The following is a 16,649-nucleotide window of genomic DNA, read 5'->3' on the forward strand; positions in this document are numbered from 1 at the left end:
ATCATAATCTCTCCTCTCCTCTATATTATGCACCTTAAATTTAATTGGATGACAGAAAGTCGTGTGGCTGGAATTTATTGATCTAAATTCGGATTGAATCTGAATCCTACAGTCAAATAATATATCTTACTTTGATTAAATACATTATTTATATGCGTAGAAATCTAAATTTAGTTCAAATTAGACCCGCCACATATATAGCCACACATCTTGTCACAAATATTTTTGTTCTGCAAAGTTGAATCTAAATAAAAAATCGCGCAGATTGAATCAATTTTTCGCCGGAGAGGTCGTTAGAGACGCATCTCTCATCCCCTCCCCCGATCGATCCCTTCTTCTAAAAAAAACTAAACCCTAATCGCCTCGCCAAACCATCTCTCTCTCCCAGTCCTAAACGCTCTCCGTCATCTCTCTCTCGCCCTCTCGCCTAAGACCTGCGCCCAACCATCTCTCGCTCTCTCCACATTTCCTTCATCTCTTTCGTAAAAGCACCAACGTTCATGCTCACCGGCCTCCTTCTTTGCCTCCTTCTAAACAATAAGGTCAGATCTTTGCTCATCCGAAGCCTTTTATTTGCAATTTTGTCGCCCGTTTTCTGATTTTTGTTTTTTTTAATTGATTAGGCGGACCCCTCCACAACGGATCAAGTTATGTCCCGTTACAATAAATGCAGCGTTCATGAACAGTTTTGGCCGAGTGTTTATGTAGAATTAGCAAATTAAGGTGATTGAACTTGATGGTGTTGAAAAAAGGATTAAAAAATATCTAGCCGGTAAATTTCTTGACCATACTCAAGATTTAAGTTAGAATGATTTTATTTTTCCTATTATTCAATTGTTTAGTGTTGAATGTGTTCTTTTTAAGGCTATTACGAATAGGTAAACAAAAATGTTGCTTTGCTGCATTTATTGTAGTCCGTAAGTTTGTTTATTTTATTTTGTGCGCAAAAGCTGTTTGATGTAATGTCTATGCGATCAAATAAAAATTACTAAATAAATTAAGGATATCATTATAAAGTAAACCAACAAAGAAATTTTGTAACAAATCATGTAGACTTATACAAGCTTCATTTGTGAGTTTGCATCACCAGCAATATAGCCTGATGTTAATTTTTTTTTTAACTTGAGCCAATTTTTCTGATTACATTGGTTTAGGTTGCATAACCCGTAGTATAGCCTTTCTTGGACAATCCATCTATTAGAATGCTCGAACTGTTATGACAACTCGATTTAATTTAAGAAGGGGAAGCTTGCAGGTAAGCTTGAGATTTAATTTATTTTTGTTGGATTTAAAAGAGGCGAAGGGGATTAGAGCACTGAATTGACTTGTATGGTTCAATTCTTATGTTTGTTCCACGTTGAATTGAGTATAATTACAAGGTTTAGCATAAAAGTAACCGAAACTTTTATGATATGACTTTTAATTTGTCAGAATGGACTGAGCCCTTGCGTACACTTAAATAGAACCATTGTTGGTTATTTAGTTTAGTTTAATAGTATATATTTATCTTTCAGTTTTTACTTAAAAAAATGTATGAAATATAGGTGTTGTAAGATGTACATAACACATATTCTGGGATACACATGGTGCTGGTACCTGATAATCAATTATTGGACTTTACATGCCACTGGTGCCAGCTTATGGAGTTATTAGGATCTTGGTATAAGATAGTTTAATTTGTTCTCATTAGAGGTTTTTTCCCCCTTTTTCTTTTTCTTTTTCTTTTCACTCATTTTGCAAATATCAGAGTTCGTAATATAGTTGGTTTCTTCTTTTTACTCTTGAACCTAAGAGGCGATCTATTTCTATTTTCATAAAAAGAGAAACAGTACAAAGATTTTACCATCCTACTCTTGTTGGACTTAGATTGCCAGCTTTATTGGAGGAGTACCACAATAATTCAGGGAAGAAGCTCTGGGATGCGATGTTTGGGCTATATTTTCACTAATTACAAAATTGGTATGGCTTGGTTAATTTCTGTCCAATTAAGAATTCAAATATGACCATGGCTTGAATTGTCAATGAATAATGCATACAAATATGAGATACATCAAGTAGTCATTTCAACTGATCTAAGACTAAAACAGAAACACTCTTATTGTTAGTTTCTGACTTTAATTTTTATTGGTACTAGGTTTTGCTACATAACAATGAGACTTTATCTTTTGAGATGAACCGGGACCATCACCAGAAGGAGGATGAGAAAGGTCAAGGTGGCATGGGTCGAATTCGACCCGCTAGCGGGTCCACTCACTATGAGGTGTGCACAATTAACAGGTTAGATTTTTCTAATTGGGTAAAATAGTCATTTTCGGAGAAAGACTATCTGGTTATGAAAATGGATGTGGAGGGGACATAGTTTAACCTGATAGTGCGGTTGTTTGAGACTTGTGCATTTTTTTTAATTGATGAGTTGTTTTTGGAGTGTCATTACAACAGGTGGCATAGGTGTTGCCCTGGTGTTAGGTCACCTAAATATAAAAATACTTATTGCCAATGTTTGCATTTGTTTCAATTGCTTAGGCAGAGGGGTGTTCTTGTTCATCAGTGGTAGTGATATGATGCTGGTAAATGAGGTTCTAATATATTTTACTCTTTTTTTTATTATTATAGGTGTTAGAGACATTTTTTTAGATTTTGTTAGAGTTGAGGTGAAATGTGTAGCATGAACATAGTTATCAGAATGCTTTCACGGATTCAATACTAGACAAACATATCTTTTCAATTGCCGGATCAGGGGGGCTACCTTCTTCCTCACTAAGCATGATAAACTACTCCTCTATGGTTTGCAAGATTGTCAAGCAACATTAGCATTTCAAACAGAAATGATTGCTCTTCTCTTAACGGTTGAGGTCACTGAATCCCTTCAAATCTGTGCTCTTAATAATCTAATTGTTGCTCTCAAAATGGATCTCTCTATTTAATATGTTATTGGCAAACTGGGCTAGGAAGAAGCACGAAACCAGAGCAACTTACCAGATTCTTGATGAACAACGGCAAGCACATATCACACAGGAGCTGGATGCCAGCTGGTTTGTGCACTTTGTAGAATCCGAATAGGGTAGAAATCATGTTTCAGGACACTACTCCTTTGTTTTGGCAAGGCTTTCAATTATAGTGTCTGAGTAGAATTTAGAAGTAATATTTGTAATAAGCAAGAATATAAGACTATTGTGTTTTAATTAAATGTTAGCGCCTATGGGCTTTACCCTGAAAAAAAAAGGATTGGAAAGAGGGGGAGGTCAAGTATGGTGTACCAAATAGGGTAGAAATCATGTTATAGTGTCTGAGTAGAAGGTAGAAGTAATATTTGTAATAAGCAAGAATGTAAGACTATTGTGTTTTAATTAAATGTTAGCGCCTGTGGGCTTTACCCTAAAAAAAAGGATTGGAAAGAGGAGGAGGTCAAGTATGGTGTACCAAATAGGGTAGAAATCATGTTATAGTGTCTGAGTAAAAGGTAGAAGTAATATTTGTAACAAACAAGAATGTAAGACTATTATGTTTTAATTAAATGTTAGCGCCTACGGGCTTTACCCTAAAAAAAAGATTGGAAAGAGAAGGAGGTCAACAAACGCACCTAGAATGGTAACAATTTTGTGTTTTTGGGCTGTACAATTACATGTCTGCACTGGATTACTTGATGAAATTTTGTTTTTCTGTTAAACCCAATTGCACCAGAATTGATTTGAAAATCAGTGAAGGAAGAAAAGAAAATATTTTTTTTATTTTCACTTAAATATATATTTTTTAATTATGTGTGAATGTCAAACAAAAATGTCTCTTTATATTCTATTCAATCTTATAATATGTTTCTGTTGCAACGCACGGGCACGATACTAGTTAAATATTAATAATGTACATACAATAATCCATCGCATATAACAAAAGTTTGTGAACCGGCCATTTTTATTAATATCCCTAAAAAAATGAAAATTTTAAAAATAACCCTGTGTACCATTTTTTTTATTCCTGCCCTGACCGCCTGGGCTTCGGGCGGCCCAAAAAACTCTGTGAGGCGCCATACCCACAGGCGGCCCATATGCATAGTGAGGCGCCATCCCCTGGGGCGCCCCATTAGGCATGTGAGGCGCCCCATATGTCAACTGATTTAAGTTCTGCCTCTGCCAATTCAATTCACGATTTGAGAACTCTCCAATTCAATTCGCGATTTGAGAACTCTCCAGGCGAGAAGCCGAGTGAGATATTTTTTTTAATTATAATAATTAGTCATTAATTTTTAAATATAATAATTAGTCATTACTGTAGCTAATTTAATGTGTCTGTTGCAAGTACTGTAGCGTACTGTACATTTACTGTTGCACGTACTGTAGCGTACCGTACATTTACTGTAGCAATTCCTGTACACCTACTGTAGCAAATTGTAATTTTTTTAAACTTTTTTTTAATTATTTTTCAATTAGTCATTTATTATTGTACCCATTATAATGTCATGTAATACTTGTAATTTTTTTTTTTTTAAATGTAGTTTGTTAAAGAAGAGATGTTAGTTGCACTGTATGCCGGCAGCAAGCTAGAAAAGGGTGAAGATGGCGTGCATTACACGAAAGAAGTCGCATTTGGCTTCGAGATTAATGAAAATACCACATTTGAGGAACTGAAGCAGCTAATATACGAAAAGACAGCTGTAAACCCCAACAGGTATGAAATATAATTGGCTACACGGATTGACAACTCACGTGGGGGGGGGGGTAGACCTTACTTTGTTAAGTTTCCAATAACAAATGTCAATTTGTGAAGAGTTGTGTATACTCAATTTGTGGCTTGTGAGGTCCCGGTAATGGACATATATTCGAAGAAGGTTCCCCGAACGAGAGCTGGACCTTCAAGTTCGGTTGGGGCTAGACCTTCAGGTTATGACAATTCGGGTTATGACAACCAGGTGTACCACCAGCACTCCCCTTATGACAACCAGGGGTACCATCAGCACTCCCCTTATGACAACCAAGGGTACCAGCAGCGCTCCCCTTATGACCACCAGGAGTACCACCAGCAATCCCCTTATGACAACCAGGGATATCACCAGCAATCCCCTTATGACAACCAGGGGTACCACAACACCCCAGAAAATACTGAAGAGTTACCACCACCACCCAGACAGACACCCATAATCCCTAGATTTCTAACTATGCCAGAGTCAGGACCGGTGCCCGTTAATCGAAATGATATTGATATTAATGTTGATGCTATTGATGCCATACCAGAAAGGGAAATGGAAACGGGTATGAATACCAAGGGGTTTGGGAAGCTGATGACTTATCAAATGGTGATGCAAATGTACCAGGTTTATCCAGGGCAGAAAAATTGCCGATTACAGGTCGGAGAAGTAAGCATCCAGTCGCCACATTCAACGACACCATAGCTTTCGAAGAGGCAGACATTAGTTTCTTTGGTCCTCGTGTTGTATACAATCACAAACTTGCCGCAGAGCAACTTTATACCAACATAGATGAACTTGTAAAGAAAATCAATGAGACTCATGTTCACAGAAACTGAGAATGTATAATACACAAAAGGGATCGAACAAGGTTAGTTGTGCTGTGTAAAACTCACCCGCGCTGCGAGTTCCGCCTTTTTGCAACCCCTGTGGGTTCAGGGGAAGCATGGATGATTAAGAAGTGTGAACCACCTCATACATGCAAGTCTGCGTCCATAAGGAGAGACCATGCACAGCTGACGGCATCATTAATTGCCGATGCAATTGAGGAGGACATTAAGTTGGATCCAACGATGAGCATCAAGGCAGTGGCTATGACCGTCAGACACAAATACAAATATGTAATCCCAAAATACAACAGGCTGTGGAGAGGTCGTGAACTTGCCATCTGCAGGATATTCGGTAGTTGGAAGGATTCATATGGCTATCTGGCACCATTGCTCCAGGCCATGGCAAGTACAAATGTCGGCACCGTATATGAGCGATAGCATGACCCTTTTTTTGATAAAGACGGAGTACTAATAGAGGGAGCTAAACAATTCAAGGGCATAGCATGGGCTTTTGGTGCTTGTATCCAAGCTGTGCCATACATCAGACCCGTTATCAGCATTAATGCATGCTTCATGTCTGGCCGTTACGAGGGGAGGCTACTCATAGCATGTGCATATGATGCTGAGAACCAGCTATTGCCTTTGGCGTTTGCAATTATTCATAAAGAGGACGGCGAGAACTGGGGATTCTTTATGCAGTTTTTAAGAAGACGGGTGATTGGGGAAGGGAAGTTTTTTTGTGTGATATCAGACCAGCACAAAGGAATAAAATATGTTTTTGATTGTGAAGATTACGGTTGGTCAACCCGTACTGGCCAGTGTGTGCACAGGTTGTGTATGCAACACGTTGCGGAGAACCTTTCCAAGGCAACCGGGGGCGACAAGTGGGTTACTGATACATTTAGATGGAATTGCAGAAAGAAAAAGCCGAGAAGGGTGGTAGAGATGACTAGCAGTTTTGCAAAGGTACATGTATTTCAATTGTTTACATATATTATTGTACTTTAAGAAAACCAATTTTTTTAGTACAATTGTTTACTCACATTATTCTATTTCCTTATTTTTTATGTAGTACATGCCAAAGGAAAATCTCTACTTAATGAAGGTGGGCAAAAATAATCCCCGAGATGTCAACGAAGATCCAGCATACGAGAAAATATATCAATCCCGTGATGGAGGTTGGCGTTGGGGAATTATGACCACCAACGGGTCCAAGTCGCTGAATGCAGTATTCAAGCAGAGTCGGATGTTGCATGTGGCTGCAGTTGTAGAGGACACATTCTACAAGTTAAATGTCTGGTTTCAGGAACGGCGTGCTAAGGCCGCAGAATTAATAAGGATAAACCAGTCATTTTCAACAAGGGTGGAGGAGAAACTAAGACGACACAGGGACAAAGGTGCAACTATGACCGTGATCCCGATGGGTAATGATGAAACAGAATTCGAAGTGCAAAATCCAAATGAGTACGTTCCTACCAGCCGTAAACCAGACGGCACTATGGCGTTTGTCAAGAGGGCTTGCAAGTACGTGGTTAAATTCGGAGATGCCAGGGCGGTAACCTGTACATGCCAAGGACCCTAGCTAAGTCACATACCCTGCAGTCACGTGATGGCGATATGCCGAGTGAGGAACTACTGTGAGGATCACTATGTTGCTGACATGTACCGTACCGATTACCTTGCTTCCACTTGGGGTGGATCTTTCCATTCTTATCCCGATCAGCATGAGTGGCCTGCATATGTCGGTGATAGAATACTCCCTTCAGAAGGATGGATAAGAAAGGGCAGGAGGAGACACAAGCGTATTGTAATGACCATGGACGAGATGGGTGGTAGGCGACCGTCGGGAAATCGGGCTCGCCGTTCTGTTTCCGACAGGCGCAGGGCAGGTACGTAGAATTGTACAAAATTTATTTATGCTTTAATTATATTACTAACTGAATTGCATTGTTATATTCAGATGCAATAAACGAACACAACGAAAGAGAAAATGCCAGAGTTGTTGCTGAAGCAACCGGTAGAACACAACCCCCTCCTCCTGTAAGCCAATCATCTAGTAGCCAAGCCTCTACAAGTAATGCCGCACCTTCCACTGGTACCAGAAGAACTAGTCGTTTGTTAGGTTTATTCAGACGTGGTGGCAGATAAACTTGCTATTTTGCTTATGCGAATTGATTTATTTGGTTTGAACTATGTTATGAACTTTAATTGCGCTTTTGATTGTACTGTTGAACTTTTTATTGTTGAACTATGTTAAACTATTTTTAGAACTATATATGTATATGTGTATATGTATATGTATGTGTATGTATATGTATATGTGTATGTATATGTGTATATGTGTATGTGTATGTAGATGTAGATGTATATGTATATGTGTATGTATATGTGTATATGTGTATGTGTATGTGTATATGGCATACACATATACATAATATTTTATTTTTTGACATACACACATATACATAAATCCTAAATCCTAAACTTTTTTTTCACAAAATTATTCGAATCAAAATACTAAGATTTCTAAAAAAAAAAAACAAAAAAAACAAAATCCACATGGGGCGCCCGGGGGGCTGGCGCCTCACTGGCCTTATGGGGCGCCCCAGGGACTGGCGCCTCACAGGGTATTTTGGGCCGCCCGAAGCCCAGGCGGTCAGGGCAGAAATAAAAAAAATGGTACACAGAGTTATTTTTAAAATTTTCATTTTTAGGGATATTAATAAAAATGGCCGTTTGTGAACCGTATGATTTTTATTCCTCGCGCATCTAATGCATGTGAACGGCTCTGATCACATTTCCCCGGCGACGTCTTCCCGGTTTTGTCTGTTCTCTAGCCCCTTCAGATTTTGGGAAAACGGGAAGGACTATTATAGTACTTCACGAGGTACAAGAATTAAATGCAACAACAGATGCAAGCACCAGAAATAGCAGAACTCCCGTCCGAACCGAGTGCGTATCCTCTGAGATATCTCATATTTTGCGTGACCGACGTGTCCGGTGCCTATTCGGGGATGACGTAGGGGGCCAGTATTATTTGAGCTTTGAGATTCGCCTAGAACACATTGCAACTGTTAAGCTTTTCTAAAAAGTCACGCAAAATATGAGATATCTCAGAGGATGCGAATTCGTCCGACCCTATCCTTTCTCCGGGGTTTAGTAAACAAAAATGTCTCCGCTAATCTCTTGTACTTCTCCCCTAGTCCCCTGGCAACTCCTTCCCAGTGAACTTGCGTACTGATATAAGAGTTAATTGGTCCTCCTCAGCTGTAGTTCAATGACAACTCTGCCGAGCTCATCGTTTCTGAACCTCCGATTTCGATCCCCCCTCGTTTCATCCAATTTGGAATTGAAAATGAGAAGCGCGGCGATGTCGAGAAGGAACTGGAGGGGTATTTGTCTCTGCAAGCTCAGAACGGGTCGAGTTGGCCGCTTTCGATGCCGATCAATTGGAAACAACGACAATGAAGAGGAGAGTGGAATCAAGGATCAGGGCAAGTCCGGTGAAGATGGCGAGAAATCGAGTTCGGAGAGAAATAGCATCCCCACATCGGTTTCATCCAGGGTATGTAAAGCATTTATTGTTCTTTGATACCAAGTAGTGTGCAATTATCGCAAGCTTCATTCTGAATTTTGATTTCACGTACTTTTGGTCTGTGGAAACTGTAACAGAGTTCAAGTTACCAGCATGTACCAGCTGGAATGTAAGCAATGGCAATTGGATAGTGCTTTAATCGATATTTCATGGTGTTGTGCCTTTTATGTTCAATTGCAAATTTAAAATTTAATTGATTCTGAAACAGTAAGGTCACGAAAGATAATACTTGGATCATTTGACATTATGCCAGGTCTTGCCAATATGGATTTTGATCCTTGACCTGTAAATCTTATGCAGTTGTTACATTGTCCTATGTATAGGTTGGAAACAGAGTAGGTCTGATGGGCATCGGACCTACTTTGGTTCCAACGGGTTCACTCACCGTCGGATTGGCTTTAGGATTTGCGCCAGAACTTTCGCATCTGCTTTAATATTCGTGCGCACAAATCCTGAAGCAAATTAGACGGTATATCTGCCCATCGGAACCAAACTAGGTCCGATGGGCATCGGACCTACACCTTTCTCTGGGTTTTATTAATGGATTACGATCACAGGGCAGTTATCAGTCCATACCAGAATAGTACAGTATCAACATATACCAGGGTACATGCCAGAATAGAACCCATTTGTTTTCTGCACCATATCACCTACTTCTGTTCCTTTTTCTATCCTTTTGTTTTCAAGTTTTCTTAACTTGTTTAGTTTAGTTTAGATGTGTAGTTCAGCCTACAAAAACCTGTTAATTGTTGAAACTATCAGCTCCCCCGTCTTTCTACCCAGTACCCTACAAATTGAAAATTAAGAAAAACAAGAAGACAAGAAAAGAACATAAAATACCTTAAACAGCACACATTGTTCTTATTTAAATCACGTCCACTAGAAATTTGTTTCCTGTTAAATTACATCACTTATTTCTTATTCTATTTGACAGCCACCAGGCATTTCTCCTGATGGCCCTCTCTTCAGCAGCTTTCAAGTTGATTCTGTCAAACTAATGGACCTTTTGGGTCCTGAAAAGGTTGACCAGTCAGATGTCAAGCTCATAAAAGAGAAATTGTTTGGATACTCGACCTTTTGGGTTACTAAGGAAGAACCATTTGGCGACCTCAGCGAAGGCATCCTTTTCCTGGGAAACCTCAGAGGAAAGAGAGAGGATGTTTTTGCAAAACTACAGAAACTATTAAGAGAAGTTACTGGTGATAAATACAATTTGTTCATGGTAGAAGAGCCAAACTCTGAGGGGCCAGATCCTCGTGGGGGCCCGCGGGTTAGTTTTGGTCTGTTGAGGAAGGAGGTTTCTGAGCCTGGCCCAACTACTCTATGGCAATATGTTATTTCGGTTCTCCTCTTTGTGCTTACCATTGGGTCCTGTGTGGAGTTGGGGATTGCTTCACAGGCATGTACAATTGTCTTTGCCACATTTTTAAATTTCTTGATTTTAATGTACTTGGCAGGACAAGTATTCTTCTTGCTGTGAAAAGCCTTCAAGGATAATATATTACATATACATACCCCAACTCACTGAAAATATCATGGATCAACCAGACTCATAAAAGGGTCATCATAAATAGAGTACTACATGGGGGCAAATGAGAGGCACCTTTCAGCTTTCTATATTTTCGTTTTGTTTTGATCCTGAAGGATATACAAGGTATATCTAAATGTGCTGGGCAGCACTTGATACTAGTTATAATGACCAAACTCTGAAATAAAGAGTGAAATGTACAATTTATCAAACATAATAAATCAAAGAAGAAGGAAATGGTGGTCTCGTCTGTTATATTACCTAGAGTGCAAATTGCAAACCTTAGGTTTTCGTTTTGGCAGGGTAGCTTAGCAATGCACTTGAGTTGATTTTTTTTTGGTTTAACCTCTTTTTTTTATTCATTACAGATAACCATCCTCCCACCAGAAGTTGTAAAGTACTTCACAGATCCAAATGCAATTGAGCCACCTGACACACAGCTTTTATTACCCTTTGTCGAATCTGCTCTGCCACTAGCTTATGGAGTTCTTGGTGTTCAGCTATTTCATGTATAGCACTAAACCCTGTATGAGTTACAGAGTTAGTATTATTAGTATCTCTGTTTTCTGGTTCGCAAGCCCTTGTGTTGTTTACTTTTGCAAACAACACGGTGACATTTTATTTTTCTTAAAAATTGCTCCATGATATGATATCTTATAATTTCAAACTTACAACCTACATTTTTTGGCATTTTGTCAACAACACCAACCAACAGTTCAGTTTTATTAAAAAAAACTTGTTTAGCTTAAACACATGTAGTTAACTTTAGCTTGCTTTTATATCCAGGAGGTAGGGCATTTCCTAGCTGCATTCCCAAAAAAAGTGAAGTTGAGCATTCCGTATTTCATTCCCAACATTACTCTTGGCAGTTTCGGTGCAATCACTCAGGTACAGTTTTTATGTTATTCTATAGATATTGTGCATTCTTTTATATTGTGATCTATGCATTTCTTCTTGAAAAGATAACCATGCCTGACTTGCTGCGACACTATTTTAGAAAAACATTACTTTAGTTCGAGTTATGTTGGGCTCTAGGCCTGCTAATGAGCCGAGCTCAGCTCAATACCCGGCCCAGCTCGGTCATATAACAAAACAGGCCCAACTCGGTCTTAAAGAAAAAAAACCGACTCAGTTTAATGAATTTGAGCCTTCGGCTCAGCTCGAACTCGGTTTGGCTCATAACTCGGCTCGAACTCACAAAAAGAAAAATGATCCTCGCTGTCATAATTAGAATAACACGTTGCTACCTGTTATAGTGACACGTCTACCTGGCTTTTGTTTCTCTAAATTCACGGCCCGTTATAGCTCTCTTCAGCTCTTCTAATGAGATATCAATATATATTTATTATATCAACAATAAATACTATCTATTTTATATTATTTTATTGCTTGCTTGTTTAAAAATTATATTCAACAATAATGAGATATTTATTATATCACGTTTCAAGTTCAAATTATAACACTAAAACTAAACATTCATGTGCTTTGTAAAATCCACTAAAATCCAAAATTCACTAAAATTTAAAAAATTACTTTCTCAACATATCATTTAATTTTAGAAGAAAAAAATAAAAACAACATATCAATCTGACACAAGATAATTTGATAGCCATCTCTAATCTCATGCTAAAAAAATAATAGAAGGCTTTCATTTTGCATAACTCCAACATGGAATATTACCACAGCTCTATAAAATTCATAAACCTCATATGCATATCCTCCAAATATAGAAATGGCACTCTTTCTGCAATGAATAAAGTAATATGACTCAAATGTTAACGATTTATGGAAATTTGTGAAAAATAAGAATAGAATTAACCTTGGATCTAACTGGTACGCATGATATCAGATCCAACCAGTATGGTACTGGCACTTTTGTACCAACAGTAAAAGATGGATAAATCAACAAATAGGACTTTCATACCAGTATTCACTGATAACAAGTGTACTTTGTTAGCAAAGTAACTCAAGTAACAATTACAATTACCCTCATATCAAGCATTACCATAACAACAGTAACAATTACATAGTTGCACTCAACTTTACCATAACAACAGTAACAATTACAAAGTTACCCTCATATCAGTCATTGATTTTTAAGTAACAAAATACTAACTCATAACTACATAAGTGCTGATGATTAGTTGCTTATAAAATGATAACGAATTTGACTTTGTTTTGTCCCTTCAATATTTTGTTTTGTCCTTCTGTTTCTGCTATGAGAAAACAAGAAGGATATAGTCCAAGTGTAACCAGAGCACTACTGTTTTTACTGTGTATTCTTTTAATACTTTTCCAAGCATGGTACAGGTATCTTGAACTGAAGAAAAAGTTAGCTCTGCTTTGGTTGAAGAACCTCCTTGCCCAAATAATGCTTTATATTAGTTTATTTGATGTTGTTTGATTTTCAGTTCAAATCAATCCTACCTGACCGGAAGACCTTATTTGACATATCAATGGCGGGACCTGTAGCTGGTGCTGCTCTCTCATTTTCCATGTTCTGTGTTGGCCTCCTGCTCTCCTCCAATCCAGCTGGTTCTGGAGACCTAGTGCAAGTTCCCAGTATTCTTTTTCAAGGCTCCTTGCTTCTTGGGCTCATTAGCCGAGCAACACTTGGTTATACGTACGTTTTCATTTAAAAAACTTTGTGATAATTTTTTTTTGGCTCTTGCGAGCAGGTTTGGTGAAGTTAAATACTTATTTTTGTAAAATTAACCCCAACTTGTTTGGGACTAAAGGCTTGGTTGTTGTTGTTGCAAATAACACTGTCGATTCTCATATTCAGACAAACACCCAACATCTTTTGGTTTATTTGCAAGTAATCCAAAAATTATTGGCTCTTAGCTGCAATGGCAAGGATGGTTGAGTGTTATTTGCAAATGCAGTAATGCATTGACCATAAATGATTCAAACTAATGTTTAATAGAAAAGCTCAATTTAGAATTTGCAGCTCTAGCTAAAGCTCACCCCCCAAAAATTGCTTTCCAGAGCTATGCATGCGGCTACTGTCTCAGTCCATCCTCTCGTAATCGCAGGCTGGTGAAGTATCCCCAAACTTCCTCTTTGTATGTTTCTCCTCTCTGTCTCTCTCTCTCTCAATACGAATTTAATACGGTAACTTTACATTCTTAAACTAGGTGTGGATTGACGACGACAGCTTTTAATATGCTCCCCGTAGGATGCCTTGATGGTGGCAGAGCTATGCAGGTAAATGGTCAATTTTGAGAATATAGAAATATCGGTGCCCTTATTTAGATTTGCAGTCAATTATGACCACCTAAATGGTACAGTAACCCACAAGGTGGTTACATGGCAACTGTCAGTGAGTTTGGGAAATAAGAGATCATGGTGTGCAAGTAAGACTCTTTCAGAGTAACTAATGATGCACCTGGAGTTTACAATATCTGCACAAGTAAAAATCTGAACAATAAAACTGCATTACTTGACATATAAGAACTCTGGTTAATTTTTTTTTTTTTTGTCTTAAAGCACCTCTTGAACATGAGCATATATATCTTTTCAATTTTTAACAGGGTGCTTTTGGAAAAAGTGCATTGGTTGGATCTGGGTTGACTGCATATTCTTTGCTTGGCCTTGGAGTGGTAGGCTCATTTCTCTCTCTCTCTGTTATTATTAACTTGCATCTGTGTGCTGGTTGTGAGATACAACTGCAGTCACACCTAACAAAATGTAACATGTGAATACAGGGTTAAAAATAAATAGCTATAGCCTATATGTAATACATGGTTGCTGCCAACTCAAAAGTGTAACCTAAAACCTCTCTAATTCCAAGCCAAACTTCTTTATTTCTCTCATCGTCTACATCTGATCGTACTGTGCCTTTGTTTTAGCTTGGTGGCCCATTATCTCTGCCTTGGGGATTATATGTGCTAATATGCCAGGTAAAGTACAAGAAAACTTTGAGTTAAAGTATTGCATAATTTGCAAATAGCACACAACATTTCTCTTATTGAACTACAGCACACATTTTGGATTATTTGCCAAACATGTTTCATCATTAAGGTAAACAAATGCAGTTAAGCAAGAAATTTAGCAAGTTGCTCCTAGGTGAAAAATTCACTTGATGACTTATTCATCAAAACATTGAATAATTTACTCAACTAGAGTAAATTATACAGATGGTCCTTTAAAGTATCAACCATTTATCATTTTGGTCCTCAATGTTTTAAAAGTATCATTTAGTCTTCAAAGTTTTCAATTCGTACCAAATTGATCCACTATTTACATTCAATGAGAACAAAATATTGTCATCTATCATAATATGATTTCTTAGCATTGCAACTAATGTTTTGGTCAAACAAATAATACAAAGCACGTGGAAAGTAATATATCAATACTTGCATCAATGTTCATCTAATCATAAATTAATTGAAACTAATATTTACATACATTTGATCATAAATATTATTGTAAAATTGAAGCTAACATGGATCTTCATTGGGATCTTTGGCCAATGAAAATGATAGGACTGATTTGTTATAAATTGAAAACTTTTAAGGACCAAAATAATACTTTTGAAACATTAAGGACCAAAATGATAAATGGGTGATAGTTTAGGGACCATTTCTGTGATTTTCTCTTGAAACTAGCAATCAACCTTACTATTTGTTTGGTTCTAGTTACCTCGGTCCAACAAAACAGAATTATAATTGCAAATTCTTAGCCATGCCTTTTCCATTGCACCAGAAACTGTGAGGGTGTTGTTTACTAGCAACAAAAAAAAAAAAAGTGCTGTTGGTAAAATATGAATTCTTGGGATCAAGTTGCAAACAATGCAAAAGTTAGGATTTAACCTGCAATAAGATTCTACTTTAGTTGACCATTAAAATAAGTTAGATCATAGGTTCATATATCATGGTATTATAAATTTGATACATTCTTGAATTCAGAGGGCACCGGAAAAACCATGCTTGAATGATGTAACTGACGTGGGTACATGGAGACAAACAGCCTTAATAGTCACCTTAGTTCTTGTAGTGTTAACCCTCCTTCCTTTGTGGGATGAACTAGCTGAGGAGCTTGGTGTAGGATTAGTGCCAACTTTTTGAGATGTCAAAAGAAGCTTTTTTTTTTCATTTTTCTCTTTTTTATTTCCAATTTCTGAGTAAATTTTTCACAAATCAAATTATATTGTAGAGGGTAATTTTTTTTAGCACAACTGTATAGTAGGATTTTTTTTTTTTCTGTTGGTTTTCTTATGCATTGGGGCTGAATCAAATCATTTTATAGCTTAGCTGCATATTTGAGATAACTTAAGAAAATATTGGTTTTTCAGATTTTTTTTTTTTTTTCAAAAGATCATGCCCGGAGGCTTTTATTACCAGAATCATCAGTGATTACAAATTCTAATCAGAATACATCAGATTTCGTAGCTGCGCCATGTAATCTAAATTCTACCACAGTGTAGACAAAAACCCCTCTAGCAGTAAACTCCCAAACTTTGCTAAATGGTCAGCCATAAAATTTTGGTTTCTACAAATGTGTCTACACTCATAATTAGTTTCCTTGAGCAGTCTCCGTATTTCATTTATCTCCTTGTAAGCCCTCCCAGTCAGATATTTGATTGCGGGCTCACATAAGGATAGATTAATTATGCAATTGAACAACTCGCTCCTTGTGCTCTATGAAACTTTTATCTCAAATTTTGTGTGTTCAATTCAATCTAACATAAACATGTTTCATATATTATTACTCTTTAAATGTGATCCGTCTAATTTAAATAGACGGACGTAATTTATATCCCGGTCCACACTAAAAAGGGTCCTTAATTAATATGTGCGTCGAAAGTGAAAAGCAGAAGACATGAATCTGTGCAAACTTGAATTTTCTATTTCTACATTTCAAAAACCGTACATCGAAAAAAGAAAATTCCACTCTAGCTAACCAAGGACTTTGTGAACTAGGGTATGAATTATTGAGAAGTAGATTAGCCTGTGTATGAATTATTGAGAAGAACTAGGGTATTTTTAAGCTAACCAAGGACTTTGTGAACTCACT

The 16,649-nt window shown here is 37.5% G+C and overlaps 2 protein-coding genes and 1 long non-coding RNA gene across 8 annotated transcripts; all 3 read left to right on the forward strand.

The window, feature by feature from the left end:
* Positions 1 to 289: 289 nt before the first annotated feature.
* Positions 290 to 3,565, forward strand: LOC144557803 (uncharacterized). 4 transcript variants are annotated; one of them, XR_013512797.1, is made up of 6 exons: positions 290 to 542; positions 624 to 772; positions 1,155 to 1,255; positions 1,545 to 1,959; positions 2,135 to 2,277; positions 2,614 to 3,565. It is a non-coding gene; the product is annotated as an uncharacterized LOC144557803 (long non-coding RNA). The 4 variants fall into 4 exon arrangements; XR_013512799.1 differs by having other exon boundaries at positions 1,545 to 1,692; positions 1,867 to 1,959; positions 2,135 to 3,565; XR_013512796.1 differs by having other exon boundaries at positions 2,135 to 3,565.
* Positions 3,566 to 6,911: 3,346 nt separating this feature from the next.
* On the forward strand, positions 6,912 to 7,716 carry LOC144557780 (uncharacterized). Its single transcript, XM_078306362.1, has 2 exons — positions 6,912 to 7,397; positions 7,469 to 7,716. The coding sequence occupies exons 1-2, from the start codon at positions 7,118 to 7,120 to the stop codon at positions 7,654 to 7,656; spliced, it is 468 nt and encodes a 155-aa protein (XP_078162488.1). The 5' UTR covers positions 6,912 to 7,117; the 3' UTR covers positions 7,657 to 7,716.
* A 966-nt stretch (positions 7,717 to 8,682) lies between these two features.
* Positions 8,683 to 16,057, forward strand: EGY1 (Peptidase M50 family protein). 3 transcript variants are annotated; one of them, XM_078306732.1, is made up of 10 exons: positions 8,683 to 9,073; positions 10,038 to 10,502; positions 11,000 to 11,140; positions 11,418 to 11,519; positions 13,043 to 13,254; positions 13,620 to 13,670; positions 13,769 to 13,838; positions 14,165 to 14,233; positions 14,483 to 14,533; positions 15,950 to 16,057. In XM_078306732.1, the coding sequence occupies exons 1-10, from the start codon at positions 8,786 to 8,788 to the stop codon at positions 15,986 to 15,988; spliced, it is 1,488 nt and encodes a 495-aa protein (XP_078162858.1). In that variant the 5' UTR covers positions 8,683 to 8,785; the 3' UTR covers positions 15,989 to 16,057. The 3 variants fall into 3 exon arrangements, with proteins under 3 accessions (XP_078162858.1, XP_078162857.1, XP_078162856.1); XM_078306731.1 differs by lacking the exon at positions 15,950 to 16,057 and adding an exon at positions 15,542 to 15,928 and having other exon boundaries at positions 8,685 to 9,073; XM_078306730.1 differs by lacking the exons at positions 13,620 to 13,670; positions 15,950 to 16,057 and adding an exon at positions 15,542 to 15,928 and having other exon boundaries at positions 8,687 to 9,073.
* The last annotated feature ends 592 nt before the right edge of the window (positions 16,058 to 16,649 follow it).

Source organism: Carex rostrata, chromosome 8, assembly GCF_964058835.1.
Source record: "Carex rostrata chromosome 8, lpCarRost1.2, whole genome shotgun sequence".
NCBI lineage: Eukaryota > Viridiplantae > Streptophyta > Magnoliopsida > Poales > Cyperaceae > Carex > Carex rostrata.